The sequence below is a fragment of the Salvelinus alpinus genome, chromosome 19 (assembly GCF_045679555.1).
Source record: "Salvelinus alpinus chromosome 19, SLU_Salpinus.1, whole genome shotgun sequence".
NCBI classification, from domain to species: domain Eukaryota; kingdom Metazoa; phylum Chordata; class Actinopteri; order Salmoniformes; family Salmonidae; genus Salvelinus; species Salvelinus alpinus.
The window spans coordinates 1,298,073-1,315,943 of record NC_092104.1 but is presented as its reverse complement, the minus strand read 5'-3'; the positions used below and the strand labels follow the sequence as shown (position 1 = coordinate 1,315,943).

Genomic DNA, 17,871 nt, shown 5'->3' with positions numbered 1-17,871 from the left:
AGGAGCAGTGATACTAAGGGCAGGCATTTATTTCAAGTACAGGGGAAAGTCAGGGAGGGGAGAACAGCGGGAAGAGAGAAGAGAGGAGGCAATTTTTTTACAAGATGAAGGGTGGGACACAGCCAGATAAATATGACTTTAAATGTAATAGGAAAGCATCCAACAGAAAAGCGGGATTATTACCAGGAAACAGAGCATGTATTGATACATTGTGGGCAGTATCAGCGGGAAAGAGAGAGGATGAGATCTAGTGTGAGGGAGAAGGGGATACAGGAAATGAGTTTAAACAGTATTTTGAGTAGAACTTCTTTAGATATAGTCTCAAATATGTTGTTATCTTTTTCAAGAGCAACTGAGATGCCAGGTAGGATTTAGTTTCTCCCTGTCTCTAGCCCACACTCCAGTACAGTAGGTGACGGTAACGCACCGTAACGTTGGATCCCAACCGCCGATAAGCCCCAACAAAGAAGAAGAAGTTTCTCTCTGACTGCTGATTGGAAACGAGTCACATGCAAGTGAAGATGGCGGAGGAGCAGGGACTGTCAACACTCCCGTGTCCCATCCAGGATTCACCACTTTCACAAAGTTTGGATGCCTCGGGGCACTCTGACAGAGCTCACATTCAAGATAAAAATGGACATGTTGCTAGCACCCCGGACGAGTCATTCTCTCCGACTTCTGTCATCTATTTTAAAGAGGCTCTGAGTTCGGCGAACATTTCTTTTGCGAAGCCTGGACTGTCATCTCCTACTTCTTCTGTTCAATATGAACTCAATATCAAGAGTACTTCGAAGAGTGAGTGTTTCAATACTTTACCTACCCTTTTAACTAGTCAACTTGCTAGCTGACAATGAATAGCTGTCTGACTCAAAAAGCTTAGCTGCTGTACCAGCTAGCTAGTTAGCTAACGTTAGCTATTTGTCAACAACTAGTGAACCGCCAACACCACCTGACTGTTGACTCAAATCTACCTAGCCAACAAGCAAACAGAGTTGCAGTAGGGGATATGAAGCTCCTTGTCTTAACTAGCAGCTAGTTAGCCAGCCAAAGACAACTTTCAGATTTGATTAACTACAGTACAGAAAGAAGATGTTCCCGTTATATCAGGGCTCGCTAACTCTGTTCCCGGAGAGCTAATTTACCGTCCTGTAGGTTTTTCTCCAACCTCAAGATAGTTGACCTGATTATAATACTTCACGTCACCTGCTTGATACATTGAATCGGGTTAGTTACTGGAGTTGAAACGAAAACATACAGGAAGGTACTGTATTTATTTAACCAGGCAAGTCAGTTAAGAACACGTTCTTATTTACAATGACGGCCTACCAACACATCCGATTGATGTAACAGTCAGATTAGGCTACAGGTAAAATACATTAGATTGATGTAACAGTCAGATTAGGCTACAGGTAAAATACATTAGATTGATGTAACAGTCACCTAATCTGGTGACTGATGTACCTGTAGCCTAATCTGACTGTTACATCAATCTAATGGGTTTTACCTGTAGCCTAATCTGACTGTTACATCAATCTAATGGGTTTTACCTGTAGCCTAATCTGACTGTTACATCAATCTAATGGGTTTTACCTGTAGCCTAATCTGACTGTTACATCAATCTAATGGGTTTTACCTGTAGCCTAATCTGACTGTTACATCAATCTAATGTGTTTTACCTGTAGCCTAATCTGACTGTTACATCAATCTGATGGGTTTTACCTGTAGCCTAATCTGACTGTTACATCAATCTAATGTGTTCATAATAACACAAGGCTACTACAACAATAAACTGAAGTTACAGGCTTTCTATTCAACTGGTTAACCAGCTCCTGGTAGGCTACACATTGAGTTACAGGCTTTCTATTCAACTGGTTTACCAGCTCCAGGTAGGCTACACATTGAGTTACAGGCTTTCTATTCAACTGGTTAACCAGCTCCAGGTAGGCTACACATTGAGTTACAGGCTTTCTATTCAACTGGTTAACCAGCTCCTGGTAGGCTACACATTGAGTTACAGGCTTCCTATTCAACTGGTTAACCAGCTCCAGGTAGGCTACACATTGATTTGCAATGACTCCAGTGATAGTCATTTCAACATATGTATTGTATCAAATGGTAGCCTACAATGGCATGTATATTAAGGTTAAGGTACTTGATGGTCAACTGAGGCAAATGTATCATTCTCCACATTTAGCCTCATGTCAGTTTCATTGAGGACCCCCCCCCCCCCATAAAAATAACCACGAGGGAGTTCCATAACTTCCGTTTCAAATTTCCCCTCGGGCTGCCCCCCCCCCCCCCCCCGAGAACCAGGAACTGAGCATGCATAAAGCACTTCGCATTGATACTGTTTTCTTTAAGCAGTTGTAACAGTTTAACTTTAGTCCGTCCCCTCGCACCGACCCGGGCGCGAACCAGGGACCCTCTGCACACATCAACAACAGTCACCCACGAAGCATCGTTACCCATCGCTCCACAAAAGCCGCGGCCCTTGCAGAGCAAGGGGAACCACTACTTCAAGGTCTCAGAGCAAGTGACGTCACCGATTTGAAAGGCTATTAGCGTGCACCACCGCTAACTAGCTAGCCATTTCACATCCGTTACACAGTCAACATTAGAATGCAGTTTAAACCACCTCAGCGTGGATTTATGTAATGCGTCCTAGTGGGCCCAAAGTCTTTTTCCAGTGCTTTGTCTCCATTATTTCTTGATTATTATCATTATTATTCCATTATTTATTATCAGCTCTAGAGTATTAATGTTTTATGGAAAAAGGTTTGGAAATAGGTGCCTCCATAATGACAATCTAAATAGCCAAGTCCTACAACTGGTAAGAAGTTGTCATGACATGTGAGGCGTGCTGCTCTCTCCTCTCGCTCACATGACTCAGCCAATAGCTGTAGTGCTCTCTCAACACAGACACACCCCTCCGGTCCTCCCCACCATCCACTCAGCAACAGCCTGCCTCACTGCCTGACAGTCAGCATCAGGTCAGCAGGGAAATATATTTTTAAGAGAAATGCCACGGTGCAACCTAGAAATAGCACAAAAAACCCGCAACCCTCGACAAATACATTTTCACCCGCGACATCGTTTTCAAAGTAGGCCAATTTTGTTGGAAAACCGCGAACACTGCAACACTGCTGTTTTGTCATGTCAGTAGTTCAAGCTTTCCCATTTGGTACTGCCCCCCCCCCCCCCTCTTGGTGCACTTTTTGTTTTTTGACAAGATGGCGACACTGAAATTACATTTCCTGATGATCAAATACGCCACCAGGCATTCTCATAGGACACAATGGGGTGACGTCATCGATGGCTTCCTCCATATTTTTTTTTACAGTCTATGAGCTAGACTGACAAGATACGATGTAGAATGACAAGATGTGGAAGACGAGATGTAGAATGATGTAGCAGACAAGATGGCTACAGTGAAATGCTCAGGCCTCTTGTGATTTCAATCCATCCTGATTCCTGAGTTGTGTTTTTATGTTGAGTTAAATTGGTGTGACTGAAATAACCTTGGATGAGTGGAATTTCTAGTATTTGTGTTCAAATACTGCACAGAAGTTCAGTCCGGAGTCAGTGTTGACTGCCTGACTCAGTGTGGAAACACTGACATTGTCATGGGGATGTGTGGTTCGAAGGGCCTTCGGTGATGAGTAACCTTCTCTCTTCATTTATAACCGTGGCATAAACGTTACACGTAATATCTGCGTGATCTATTTCTAAAAAAATATATTTTACATGTTTAAACTTGACGCACGCTTCCTGTGTGCTGTAGCCCTATCTCTCTGTTACATACGCATGCTTCCTGCTATAAATCAGACGTGTCGTAAAACGTGAACGAGCGTTTATAACAACGGCTGATCATTCCCCGTCGTTCAGCGTTTATGGTGACAAAAACGCCCTTATTTTGCTCTGTAAATATTGGAATTAAACAGTATCTATAGGAAATAGCAAAGGCAAAGTCTTTGGGGGTGTTGACATTGTTTTATTTGCCAGTGAAATGTGCTTTAACAAGTCACATAATAAGTTGCGTGGACTCACTCCTTGTGCAATAATAGTGTTTCACATCATTTTTTGAATGACTTCCTCGTCTCTGTACCCCACACGTACAATTAGGTCCCTATGTCGAGCGGTGAATTTCAAACACAGATTCAACCACAAACACCAGGAAGGTTTTCCAATGCCTCACAATGAAGGGCACCCATTGGTAGATGGGTAATAATATAAACAGACATTGAATATCCCTTTTGATCAAGGTGAAGTTATTAATTACACTTTGGATGGTGTATCAATACACCCAGTCACTACAAAGATACAGGCGTCCTTCCTAACTCAGTTGCCAGAGAGGAAGGAAACCGCTCAGGGATTTCACCATGAGGCCAATGGTGACTGTAAAACAGTGAGTTTTTAATGGTTGTGATAGGAGAATTTTGAGGATGGATCAACAACATTGTAGTTACTCCACAATACTAACCTAAATGACAGAGTGAAAAGGAGGAAGCATGTACAGAATACAAATATTACAAAACTAGTGATGCACCAATATGACATTTTTGGCCGACACGATAACCGATATTTAAAATTTTAGCTGCCTTTTTAAGATTTCTAGTATAGGTAAATAGTTCACACACATTGACACAGCGGTCTAAGGCACTGCCTCTCAGTGCAAGAGGCGTCACTACAGTCCCTGGTTCAAATCCAGGCTGTATCACATCTGGCCGTGATTGGGGTTTGGCCGTGGTAGGCCGTTATTGTAATTAAGATTTTGTTCTTAACTGACTTGCCTAGTTAAATAAAGGTCACACACACTGACCAAAAAGTTATTTTGTTGGCATTTACGTATTTCCCCATTACCAGTAAAACATAATCAAAACCTATTTCTTTCACTTACTTGCTGTGCAGTTTCGTTGTTCATTTGTTCAGTCGTTTCATTTTCAACCAGGATTTCTATGGAATGCAGTTTGGGTCTTTGCGTATCAAAAAAGATACACATCACATAACACTTTGACGTGTCAAATAAGCTTGTTGACCAATCAGGACCTGAATATGACTGCACGTCATAACAATTTAAAGCTTTTCTACATTTTTTTACACAGTTATTACACAATCACTCGTATTTCATATGTCACAACGATTCATCGATACTTATGCTACGATGCTGGTAAAGTTGTCTCGCGCACCTGCAGTGCTGGTCATAAATAAAAGCTAGCTAGCTCATGGATACAAACAATGTTCTTCCCCAAAAACACAGCAAAACGACATCTGTTTCAGTAGCTATAGTTAGCTAGCTAACTATATAGCTAGGTGTCATCTAAAGTAACCCTCATTTATAAGACCGTTCTTATTTGATTAATGGAGGACCCATCGATGTGAAGCTAGCCACAATAAGGATTAGCCACAATAGTGGACTTTGCGGTTAGTCTTCAAAATAAAAGTATTGCATAATTCTACTATTTGTATTCATTTGCATCACTGTCAGTGACATGCTTTTATTTTGAAGGCATACCGCAAATTCCACTTGTGCCTAATCCTTATTGTGGCTAGCTTCACAGCACATAACCCGGTCCGGTCGAGCTTCACTAGCCAGATGAAGCTAGCTGGTCACTTATAACGTTAGCTTTGGGCAACAGGGTTTAGTAGCTGACTAACTATTTATTTTCATGAACTGAAGTTCAATTTCAATAGTCGAACAACAAGTGTCTACCTAGCTAATACTTACTCACAAGGATTCCTAAATCATTGCTAAGAATAATGAAAATGACTGCAGTTTCTACTGGTCATTGTTTTCAGGCTGGTTGTAATGGTGCTAGCTAGATACCAAGCTAAAGCTAGCGACCCCAGAAGTTGCGGTCGAACAATGATGCTTTATTACCAACGCGGTATTGTAAACACATCGTTCATGGCCGGTGTTTGCTTGTTTGCAGATGTTTTTGTACAGCTTTGACAGTGCTACTGTATCTTTTGACACGCAAAGACCCAAACGGCGTTCCATAGTATGTATGTGGTGAAGCTAATAGCAGTGACGCTACTACCGTGTAACTCCGGTAGGGAAACATCTGAAAAATAGCGCATTTGTTAGTGTGTACTGGTGCTTGACCAGTCGGCGAAAGCCAACATCACCCACGACGAACGGTTGATTGTCAAGGGCAATGGATCCCATTATCGTGGCTTTAATGTATTTCGCCTTTGAGTTGTCTCTCTGAAATGTTCTTACCGTTTCAAATGACTGATGGACTTGTTGTCTGCTCGATCCACACAGCAGACATTGTGGGCTAGGTTAAGAATGCTGTGTTACACGTGTAGCGCCACATTTTACGTGGCGTCGTTACGTCACGTACCTACGTTATATAGGTATGGACGTCAGCTTTGACGTCGATTTTGCACATCGGCGTTAAACTAGACATCGGCCGATACCGATGTTGGCATTTTTTTTTAGCTAATATCAGCCGATTCCATTATGTTCACCGATATGTCGTGCATCCCTATCCAAAACATGCATCCTGTTTGCAACAAGGCACTAAAGTAAAACTGAAAAAAATATGGTAAAGAAATTAACTTTGTTCTGAATACAAAGCATTATGTTTGGGGCCAACACATCACATCACTGAGTACCACTCTTCATATTTTAAAGCATGGTGGTGGCTGCTTCATGTTATGAGTATGCTTGTCATCGGTAAGGACAAGGGAATTCTTTAGGATACAAAAAAATGGAATAGAGCTAAGCACAGGGAAAACCTAGTTGAAAACCTGGTTGTCTGCTTTCCACCAGACACTGGGAGAGGAATTCACCTACAGCAGGACAATAACCTAAAACACAAGGCCAAATCTACACTGGAGTTGCTTACCAAGACGATGTTGAATGTTCCTGAGCGGCCTAGTTCCAGTTTTGACTTAAATCTGCTTAAATCTATGGCAAGAATTTTTAAAATGGCTGTCTATCATGATCAACAACCAACTTGACAGAGGTTGAACATTTTTAAAAAGAATAATGTGCAAATATTGTACAATCCAGGTGTGCAAAGCTCTTAGAGACTTACCCAGAAACACTCACAGCTGTAATTGCTGCCATTCTTAAGGTGTGTGAGAACTTATGTAAATGAGAGATTTCTTTATTTCATTTTCAACAAATTTGGCAACAATTTTTGTATATATATTTTTTACTTTGTCATTATGGGGTATTGTATGTAGATGGGTAAAATCTATTTAAAATTCAGGCTGTAACAAATAATTGTGTATTTATAAGAGTCATCATACACTGACAGGCCAGTTGAATTAGGTACACCACCCCGTTCACGAAAAATGGATCGCTCCTACAGACGAGTCACGTGGCTGGGGCTTGATGAGACAGGTCGAAGGAGAATGGCAAGAATCGCGCAAGCTAAGATGCTGGCCACAAACAGACAAATAACAGTGGTGTGCAGAACAGCATCTCAGAACGCACAACTCATCAATCCTCGTCACAGATGGGCTGTTGCCCCAGACGACCACACCGGGTTCCACTCCTATCAGATAAAAACAAGAAGAAGAGGCTCCAGTCGTCACGCGATCAACAACACTGGACAACTGAGGAGTGGAGAAACAACAGTTTATCTGAGTGTCCTGGTCAGTCCCCAGAACTCAACATTTACATTTACATTTAAGTCATTTAGCAGACGCTCTTATCCAGTAGACCATCTATAGGATGAGATGGAACGGGCTGTTAGCAGCATGAATGTACCACCGTCCAATCAGCAGCAACTGTGTGATGCCCGTCGTGTCAGCATGGACCAACGTCCCTGTGGAACGTTTCAAACACCTTTTTTGAGAATTCCCAAAGAATTCAGGCTGTTCTGGAGGCAAAGGGGGATTCCGACCCAGTTCTAAATGGGGGTACATAAGTCCCCATTAGCACAAGGATGCTACTAGGCTACCTTTGCTGCCTTGCAGTATTTCCACCACTAGAAGCTGTGTGTACTCATGGATTACGCAAAGATTGTCACGTCAAGTTTAGTTTTTATGAATGTTAACTTTTGTGTGAACTGGCGCAAGCATATTGTGTGTTTACGCAACATTTAATAAGGCTGCTGGAACCTGAGAACTTGTTAGCTACCACATCAGCATGACTCGGGTTGTTACATCAGCATGACTCGGGTTGTTAGGTCAGCATGACTCGGGTTGTTAGGTCAGCATGACTCGGGTTGTTACGTCAGCCCATGACTCGGGTTGTTACGTCAGCCCATGACTCGGGTTGTTACGTCAGCCCATGACTCGGGTTGTTACGTCAGCCCATGACTCGGGTTGTTACGTCAGCCCATGACTCGGGTTGTTACGTCAGCCCATGACTCGGGTTGTTACGTCAGCCCATGACTCGGGTTGTTACGTCAGCCCATGACTCGGGTTGTTACGTCAGCCCATGACTCGGGTTGTTACGTCAGCCCATGACTCGGGTTGTTACGTCAGCCCATGACTCGGGTTGTTAGGTCAGCATGACTCGGGTTGTTACGTCAGCATGACTCGGGTTGTTACGTCGGCCCATGACTCGGGTTGTTACGTCGGCCCATGACTCGGGTCGTTACGTCGGCCCATGACTCGGGTCGTTACGTCGGCCCATGACTCGGGTCGTTACGTCGGCCCATGACTCGGGTCGTTACGTCGGCCCATGACTCGGGTCGTTACGTCGGCCCATGACTCGGGTCGTTACGTCGGCCCTTGACTCGGGTCGTTACGTCGGCCCATGACTCGGGTCGTTACGTCGGCCCATGACTCGGGTCGTTACGTCGGCCCTTGACTCGGGTCGTTACGTCGGCCCATGACTCGGGTCGTTACGTCAGCCCGAGTCCTGTTTTTTTTGTTGCTGTTGTCGACAATCGTGTACATTCATGTTTCATTCTTTATTTAACTAGGTAAGTCTATGATAAATATTATTTACTTTGCCTATAACATATCAAGAGAGACATAATGTTGAAATACTAAACATGGTGTAGGCTAATAGACCGATGACGTGGATGTCGATTTAAGGCAGTTCCCCGCACCTCTCTGATTCAGAGGGGTTGGGTTTACTGTGGAAGACACAGCACCTCTCTGATTCAGAGGGGTTGGGTTTACTGTGGAAGACACAGCACCTCTCTGATTCAGAGGGGTTGGGTTTACTGTGGAAGACACAGCACCTCTCTGATTCAGAGGGGTTGGGTTTACTGTGGAAGACACAGCACCTCTCTGATTCAGAGGGGTTGGGTTTACTGTGGAAGACACAGCACCTCTCTGATTCAGAGGGGTTGGGTTTACTGTGGAAGACACAGCACCTCTCTGAATCAGAGGGGTTGGGTTTACTGTGGAAGACACAGCACCTCTCTGATTCAGAGGGGTTGGGTTTACTGTGGAAGACACAGCACCTCTCTGATTCAGAGGGGTTGGGTTTACTGTGGAAGACACAGCACCTCTCTGATTCAGAGGGGTTGGGTTTACTGTGGAAGACACAGCACCTCTCTGATTCAGAGGGGTTGGGTTTACTGTGGAAGACACAGCACCTCTCTGATTCAGAGGGGTTGGGTTTACTGTGGAAGACACAGCACCTCTCTGATTCAGAGGGGTTGGGTTTACTGTGGAAGACACAGCACCTCTCTGATTCAGAGGGGTTGGGTTTACTGTGGAAGACACAGCACCTCTCTGAATCAGAGGGGTTGGGTTTACTGTGGAAGACACAGCACCTCTCTGATTCAGAGGGGTTGGGTTTACTGTGGAAGACACAGCGCCTCTGATTCAGAGGGGTTGGGTTTACTGTGGAAGACACAGCACCTCTCTGATTCAGAGGGGTTGGGTTTACTGTGGAAGACACAGCGCCTCTGATTCAGAGGGGTTGGGTTTACTGTGGAAGACACAGCACCTCTCTGATTCAGAGGGGTTGGGTTTACTGTGGAAGACACAGCACCTCTCTGATTCAGAGGGTTAGGGTTTACTGTGGAAGACACAGCACCTCTCTGATTCAGAGGGGTTGGGTTTACTGTGGAAGACACAGCACCTCTCTGATTCAGAGGGTTAGGGTTTACTGTGGAAGACACAGCACCTCTCTGATTCAGAGGGTTAGGGTTTACTGTGGAAGACACAGCACCTCTCTGATTCAGAGGGGTTGGGTTTACTGTGGAAGACACAGCACCTCTCTGATTCAGAGGGGTTGGGTTTACTGTGGAAGACACAGCACCTCTCTGATTCAGAGGGGTTGGGGTTACTGTGGAAGACACAGCACCTCTCTGATTCAGAGGGGTTGGGTTTACTGTGGAAGACACAGCACCTCTCTGATTCAGAGGGGTTGGGTTTACTGTGGAAGACACAGCACCTCTCTGATTCAGAGGGTTAGGGTTTACTGTGGAAGACACAGCACCTCTCTGATTCAGAGGGTTAGGGTTTACTGTGGAAGACACAGCACCTCTCTGATTCAGAGGGTTAGGGTTTACTGTGGAAGACACAGCACCTCTCTGATTCAGAGGGGTTGGGTTTACTGTGGAAGACACAGCACCTCTCTGATTCAGAGGGGTTGGGTTTACTGTGGAAGACACAGCACCTCTCTGATTCAGAGGGGTTGGGTTTACTGTGGAAGACACAGCACCTCTCTGATTCAGAGGGGTTGGGTTTACTGTGGAAGACACAGCACCTCTCTGATTCAGAGGGGTTGGGTTTACTGTGGAAGACACAGCACCTCTCTGATTCAGAGGGGTTGGGTTTACTGTGGAAGACACAGCACCTCTCTGATTCAGAGGGGTTGGGTTTACTGTGGAAGACACAGCACCTCTCTGATTCAGAGGGGTTGGGTTTACTGTGGAAGACACAGCACCTCTCTGATTCAGAGGGGTTGGGTTTACTGTGGAAGACACAGCACCTCTCTGATTCAGAGGGTTAGGGTTTACTGTGGAAGACACAGCACCTCTCTGATTCAGAGGGGTTGGGTTTACTGTGGAAGACACAGCACCTCTCTGATTCAGAGGGGTTGGGTTTACTGTGGAAGACACAGCACCTCTCTGAATCAGAGGGGTTGGGGTTACTGTGGAAGACACATTTCAGTTGAATACATTGTAACTGGCAAGGTATCCCCTTTCCTTGATAGAACCAAGGATTAAAATGTTGTGTTTTTATGTGACATTATCCTATAAATACTGGTGGCTGAGTAAAGTGGTGCTTCTCAGCTCAGTGTTTGATTAATAGTTCTAACCTGCCAGGAAATCTGGCTGATGCCAGAGAGAGCGACGAGCCATCCATGCTTCCCTTCCTGCATCAAAGATGCCCTCCCTCTCTCCCTGCAACAAATGGGCATCAGGGGAATTAGTCCCTTCCCCCTCCCCATGCACCATCTGGTCAGGTGATGTTACTCTTTTACCCAGCTAGCTCATTATCAGGCAGCCATCTTGGTCAACACCCACTCTGCTGTCTGTCAGAGGAGCAGCGACTCACTGCCTGCACACAACCAATCCTGTGAGGGCTAGCCGAAACGAGAGGAGAGGGGCAGAGGCAGAGCCCACCAAAGGAGAGGCTGTCATTCCAGCGGAGCAGAGACCTAGCGCTGTTATCCCAGTACCCAGGCCGCGCCCAGGCAGAGACATAGCGTTGTTATCCCAGGCCCGCGCTGCGGAGGAGAGAGCAGGGCTGCAGCTTTTGTTGAGACAAGACGCACACTGGTGGCTTTTCTCCTCACTCCTCCATTAAAAACGGGAGTGCGTGAAGGGGGGAGGAGGCACGGAGAGGAAGAAGAGAAATAACACCATCCATCCTTTTTTTCCCTCTTCTATCTGGGGAGACTGCTGTCGTTCGGCACAAATTCTCTCCATCCCCCTCTGCGGCCTTTGCGTCGCCTGGACAGAGAGAGCGTTCCTGCTTTGTTGCCGTTCGTCTCTCAGCCCCGCTATTCGCTGAGTCATCATGGCAGACGTGACGCCTCAGGCCGATGCCCCGACCCCCACCACTGACAAGATCACGCAGGCGGCCCGGGAGACCATCTATCTGTGTAACTTCCGCGTGTCGGTGGACGGAGAATGGCTCTGTCTCAGGGAGCTCAACGACATCTCTCTCACCCCAGACCCAGAGCCAGCCCACGAAGGTAGGTGATAGACCGTAACATGGACAGAGGGGACCTGATCCTAGATCACCACTCCTACTGAGACTCTGTATGACCTGATCCTAGATCACCTCTCCTACTGAGACTCTTTATGACCTGATCCTAGATCACCACTCCTACTGAGACTCCGTATGACCTGATCCTAGATCACCTCTCCTACTGAGACTCTTTATGACCTGATCCTAGATCAACACTCCTACTGAGACTCTTTATGACCTGATCCTAGATCAACACTCCTACTGAGACTCTTTATGACCTGATCCTAGATCAACACTCCTACTGAGACTCCGTATGACCTGATCCTAGATCACCTCTCCTACTGAGACTCTTTATGACCTGATCCTAGATCAACACTCCTACTGAGACTCTTTATGACCTGATCCTAGATCACCTCTCCTACTGAGACTCTTTATGACCTGATCCTAGATCAACACTCCTACTGAGACTCTTTATGACCTGATCCTAGATCAACACTCCTACTGAGACTCTTTATGACCTGATCCTAGATCACCACTCCTACTGAGACTCCGTATGACCTGATCCTAGATCACCTCTCCTACTGAGACTCTTTATGACCTGATCCTAGATCAACACTCCTACTGAGACTCTTTATGACCTGATCCTAGATCAACACTCCTACTGAGACTCTGTATGACCTGATCCCAGATCAACACTCCTACTGACTCTTTATGACCTGATCCTAGATCAACACTCCTACTGAGACTCTGTATGACCTGATCCTAGAACAACACCCTTACTGAGACTCTGTATGACCTGATCCTAGATCAACACTCCTACTGAGACTCTTTATGACCTGATCCTAGATCACCACTCCTACTGAGACTCCGTATGACCTGATCCTAGATCAACACTCCTACTGAGACTCCGTATGACCTGATCCTAGATCACCACTCCTACTGAGACTCTTTATGACCTGATCCTGGTCCCGTGTGGCTCAGTTGGTAGAGCATGGCGCTTGCAACGCCAGGGTTGTGGGTTCATTCCCCACGGGGGGACCAGGATGAATATGTATGAACTTTCCAATTTGTAAGTCGCTCTGGATAAGAGCGTCTGCTAAATGACTTAAATGTAAATGTAAATGTAAATCCTAGATCACCACTCCTACTGAGACTCCGTATGACCTGATCCTAGATCACCACTCCTACTGAGATTATGGGTCCTATAGGGGGGGGGGTCCTGTATGTCCTGTGGGGGGGGGTCCTGTATGTCCTGTAGGGGGGTCCTGTGTGTCCTGTAGGGGTCTTGTGTATTGGCCGTTGAGAAGCTTTGATGCCACCAGTCGGCCATATTTCACTCCCAGTCGGAGGAATGAATGGAATTTACAGCATTTCAATTGTATCATGTATTTTGTTGTTGTAGTGGAGACAGTAACATTAGTCATCTCTATAAATATATATTTTTGTTTAGCTCATAATTAATTGTTAAAGTATGCATTAAAGTGTCTTTAATAAAATAAACATGGCAAAAACATGTAGACATTAATAAATGGATTCTTATAACTTAATAACCTAAATATATTTGACAACGGAGAGGGAGTACCAAGATGGAGGCAAGCTTCAACACAGCGCCCCCTATCTGTTATCTAGTGTATAGATAAATCATAGAATTTTACACATTCATTTATTCAACATGAATATTGTTCATTTTTAGACATGGTTTTAAACAACATACTATTTAAACACGTCACATTACCAGAGTGGGATCTCTGCTACTTTAATGATATGCTACTCTCTATCAGCAGTGAATCTGGAAATGGTCAAAGGGAACTCCCTCTGCTGGGCATTTGTTATTATTATTTAACCTTTAATTTACCCTTTAATTTACCCTTTAATTTACCCTTTAATTTACCCTTTAATTTAACCTTTAATTTAACCTTTTATTTAACTAGGCAGTTAAGAACTAATTCTTATTTACAATGACGGCCTACCCAAAAGGCAAAAGACCTCGTGCGGGGACGGGGGCTGGGATTAAAAATATAGGACAAAACACACATCACGACAAGAGAGACATCGCTATGTTGTTGTCTTAGGTCTCTTTATGTTGTAAGGCAGCCACACATGACAACACAGCAGGGTAGCAACACAACATGGTAGCAACACAACATTGTAGCAGGATAAAACATGGTACAAACATTATTGGGCACAGACAACAGCACAAAGAGCAAGAAGGTAGAGTCAGGTTTGTAGGCCTCCTTGCTCGCACACGCGTTTTCAGTTCTGCCCACAAATTTTCTATAGGATTGAGGTCAGGGCTTTGTGATGGCCACTCCAATACCTTGACTTTGTTGTCCTTAAGCCATTTTGCCACAACTTTGGAAGTATGCTTGGGGTCGTTGTCCATTTGGAAGACCCATTTGCGACCAAGCTTTAACTTCCTGACTGATGTCTTGAGATGTTGCTTCGATATATCCACATCATTTTCCTACCTCATGATGCCATCTATTTTGTGAAGTGCACCAGTCTCTGTCAACTGTGGGACCTTATATAGACAGGTGTGTGCCTTTCCAAATCATGTCCAACCAATTGGATTTACCGCAGGTGGACTCCAATCAAGTTGTAGAAACTTCTCAAGGATGGAGGGCACTGGGTTCTATTACTGATTTGAAGTATTGTTTGTCAGATCGTAGTTGGGATGTTTAGTTTTATGTTCCTTTTGATTTTCATTTCATTATGCTCAGTGACATGTTTTTTAAATGACAGTTTGTCATCAAGCCAGATACCATTATATTTGTAGGAAGGAATTCGCTCAATTTGTGTACTAGAGACGTCCTCTCTCTCTCTGTCTATTGGGAGCAGAGACGTCCTCTCTCTCTCTGTCTATTGGGAGCAGAGACGTCCTCTCTCTGTCTATTGGTAGTAGGTCCTCTCTCTCTCTCTGTCTATTGGTAGTAGGTCCTCTCTCTCTCTCTGTCTATTGGTAGCAGGTTGACGTGACAGTAGGTTCTCTCTCTCTCTGTCTATTGGTAGCAGGTCACCTTCCCTTCTCAGTTTTGATATGCTCTGCTTTCAGCTGTTGCCATGGTGACCGATGTACTTTGTACCAGGGTGTTTGTTGCTCAAATCTCTTTCTCTCCTATGTCTTCTGCCTCCTTTGTCCCTCTCTGTCCAGATCCGAAGGACCCTATAGCCATCGAGCGGTTGAACCTGATGAACATGGCTAAGCTGAGCATCAAGGGTCTGATTGAGTCGGCCCTGAACCTGGGCAGAACCCTGGACTCGGACTACGCTCCTCTACAGCAGTTCTTCGTGGTCATGGAGCACTGCCTCAAACACGGACTCAAAAGTAAGGAGATGTTACAGCTACCTATGTTATTGTTTGTTTCTAGCCTGGTCCCAGATCTGTTTGTTCTCTCTTTACCAACTCGTTTAGCGTGACAATCTGGTCCCAGATCTGTTTGTTCTCTCTTTACCAACTCGTTTAGCGTGACAATCTGGTCCCAGATCTGTTTGTTCTCTCTTTACCAACTCGTTTAGCGTGACAATCTGGTCCCAGATCTGTTTGTTCTCTCTTTACCAACTCGTTTAGCGTGACAATCTGGTCCCAGATCTGTTTGTTCTCTCTTACCAACTCGTTTAGCGTGACAATCTGATCCCAGATCTGTTTGTTCTCCTCCTTTGCAGTAATCTTTATAATAGTCGTATCCCTGCTGGACCTATACAGTTATGATAATGATTCTCAAGCCAAGGATGTACAGTGCTTTCGAAGAGTATTCACACCCCTTGAATTTTCCCACATTTTCTTGTCTTACATCCTGAATTTAAAATGGATTAAATTCAGATTTTGTGTCACTGGCCTACACACACAATACCCCGTTAATGTCAAAGGAATTATGTTTCAAATTAATAAAAAATTCAAAGCTGAAATGTCTTGAGTCCATAAGTATTCAACCCCTTTGTTATTGCCTCAATAAGTTCAGGAGTAAAAACGTGTTTTAACAAGTCACATAAGTTGCATAGACTCACTCTATGTGCAATAATAGGGTTTAGTGTGATTGTTTTTGAATGACTACCTCATCTCTGTACCCCACACATACAATTATCTATAAGGTCCCTCAGTGAATTTCAAACAGACTCAACAGCAAAGACCAGGGAGGTTTTCCAATGCCTCGCAAAGAATGGCTCCTATTGGTAGATGGGTGAAAATAAAAACGCAAACATTGAATATCCCTTTGAGCAATGAATGGCTTTGACGAAGTTATTAATTACACTTTGGATGGTGTATCAATACACCCAGTCACTACAAAGATACAGGTGTCCTTCCTAACTCAGTTGCCAGAGAGGAAGGAAACCGCTCAGGGATTTCACCATGAGGCCAATGGTGACTTTAAAACAGTTACAGAGTTTAATGTCTGTGATATAAAACTGAGGATGGATCAACAACATTGTAGTTACTCCACAATACTAACCTAAAAAGGAAGCCTGTACAGAATACAAATTTTCCAAAATATGCATCCTGTTTGCAACAAGGCACTATAGTAACACTGCAAAAAATGTGGGAAAGAAATTAACTTTATGTCCTGAATACAAAGCTTAATGTTTGGGGCAAATCCAACACAACACATCACTGAGTACTACACTTCATATTTTCAAGCATGGTGGTGGCTGCATCATGTTATGGGTATGCTTGTCATCAGCAAAGACAAGGGAATTCTTTAGGATACAAAGAAACGGAATAAAGCTAAGCACAGGGAAAACCTAGTTCAGCCTGCTTTCCACCAGACACTGGGAAATGAATTCACCTACAACAGGACAATAACCTAAAACACAAGGCCAAGTCTAGAGTGGAGTTGCTTACCAAGACGATGTTGAATGTTCCTGATGTTGAATGTTCCCTAGTTACAAGTTTTGACTTAAATTGCCTTGAAAATGTATGGCAAGACTTGAAAATGGCTGTCTATCATAATCAACAACCAACTTGTCAGAGGTTAAAGAATTTAAAAAAGAATAATGTGCAAATATTGTACAAACCAGGTGTGCAAAGCTCTTCGAGACTTACCCAGAAAGACTCACAGCTGTAATTGCTGCCAAAGGTGCTTCTAACATGTGTTGACTCAGGGGTGTGAATAATTATGAAAATTAGATATAGATTCCGTTTAATTTTCAATAAATTAGAAAAAATCTCTAACCATGTTTTCACTTTGGAGTATTGTGTGTAGATGGGTGACGATAAAAAAAAAAAAAAATGTTTTTAATCAATTTTGAATTCCGTCTGTAACACAACAAAAAATGTGCAATAAGTCAAGGGGTATGAATACTTACTGAAGGCATTGTATGAATGTGACCACTACAAGTTATTGGTTTTGTACATTTAGGCAACTTAGAAGAAGAGTGCCCTGTTTAGGCCAGAGGTTTTAAGCGTAAAAAAGGAAACTTTCTTGGTCTTAACCCAGACCCTCTGCCTAACACCAGTCATCTGCTTGTCCTCAAACCCCCTTCCTCTACCGACCCCCCCCCCCCCCCCCCCCCCCCCCCCTCAGCCAAGAAGACGTTCCTGGGGCAGAACAAGTCTTTCTGGGGGGCCTTGGAGCTGGTGGAGAAACTCACCCCTGAGGCTGGAGAGATCACTGCCAGCGTCAAAGACCTGCCAGGACTCAAGTAAGACCTTCGACTGACTAACTAATGTCATCGTAGTAGAGCGTCTCCCTATAATGTCATCGTAGTAGAGCGTCTCCCTATAATGTCGTCGTAGTAGAGCGTCTCCCTATAATGTCATCGTAGTAGAGCGTCTCCCTATAATGTCGTCGTAGTAGAGCGTCTCCCTAT

General features: G+C 44.4%; 1 protein-coding gene across 10 annotated transcripts in view; it reads left to right on the top strand.

The window, feature by feature from the left end:
• Positions 1 to 498: 498 nt before the first annotated feature.
• Positions 499 to 17,871, top strand: part of rufy3 (RUN and FYVE domain containing 3) — a 51,252-nt gene continuing 33,879 nt past the window's right edge. For 4 of the 10 annotated variants that reach the window (XM_071352012.1, XM_071352007.1, XM_071352016.1 and 1 more), the window contains exons 1-3: positions 500 to 795; positions 15,218 to 15,391; positions 17,586 to 17,703. In XM_071352012.1, the coding sequence (XP_071208113.1) occupies positions 510 to 795; positions 15,218 to 15,391; positions 17,586 to 17,703 (578 nt within the window). In that variant the 5' untranslated portion in view covers positions 500 to 509. Of the gene's footprint in view, positions 796 to 11,376; positions 12,071 to 15,217; positions 15,392 to 17,585; positions 17,704 to 17,871 lie in introns of those variants that run through there. The other 6 variants (XM_071352008.1, XM_071352015.1, XM_071352013.1 and 3 more) reach the window with 5 other exon arrangements.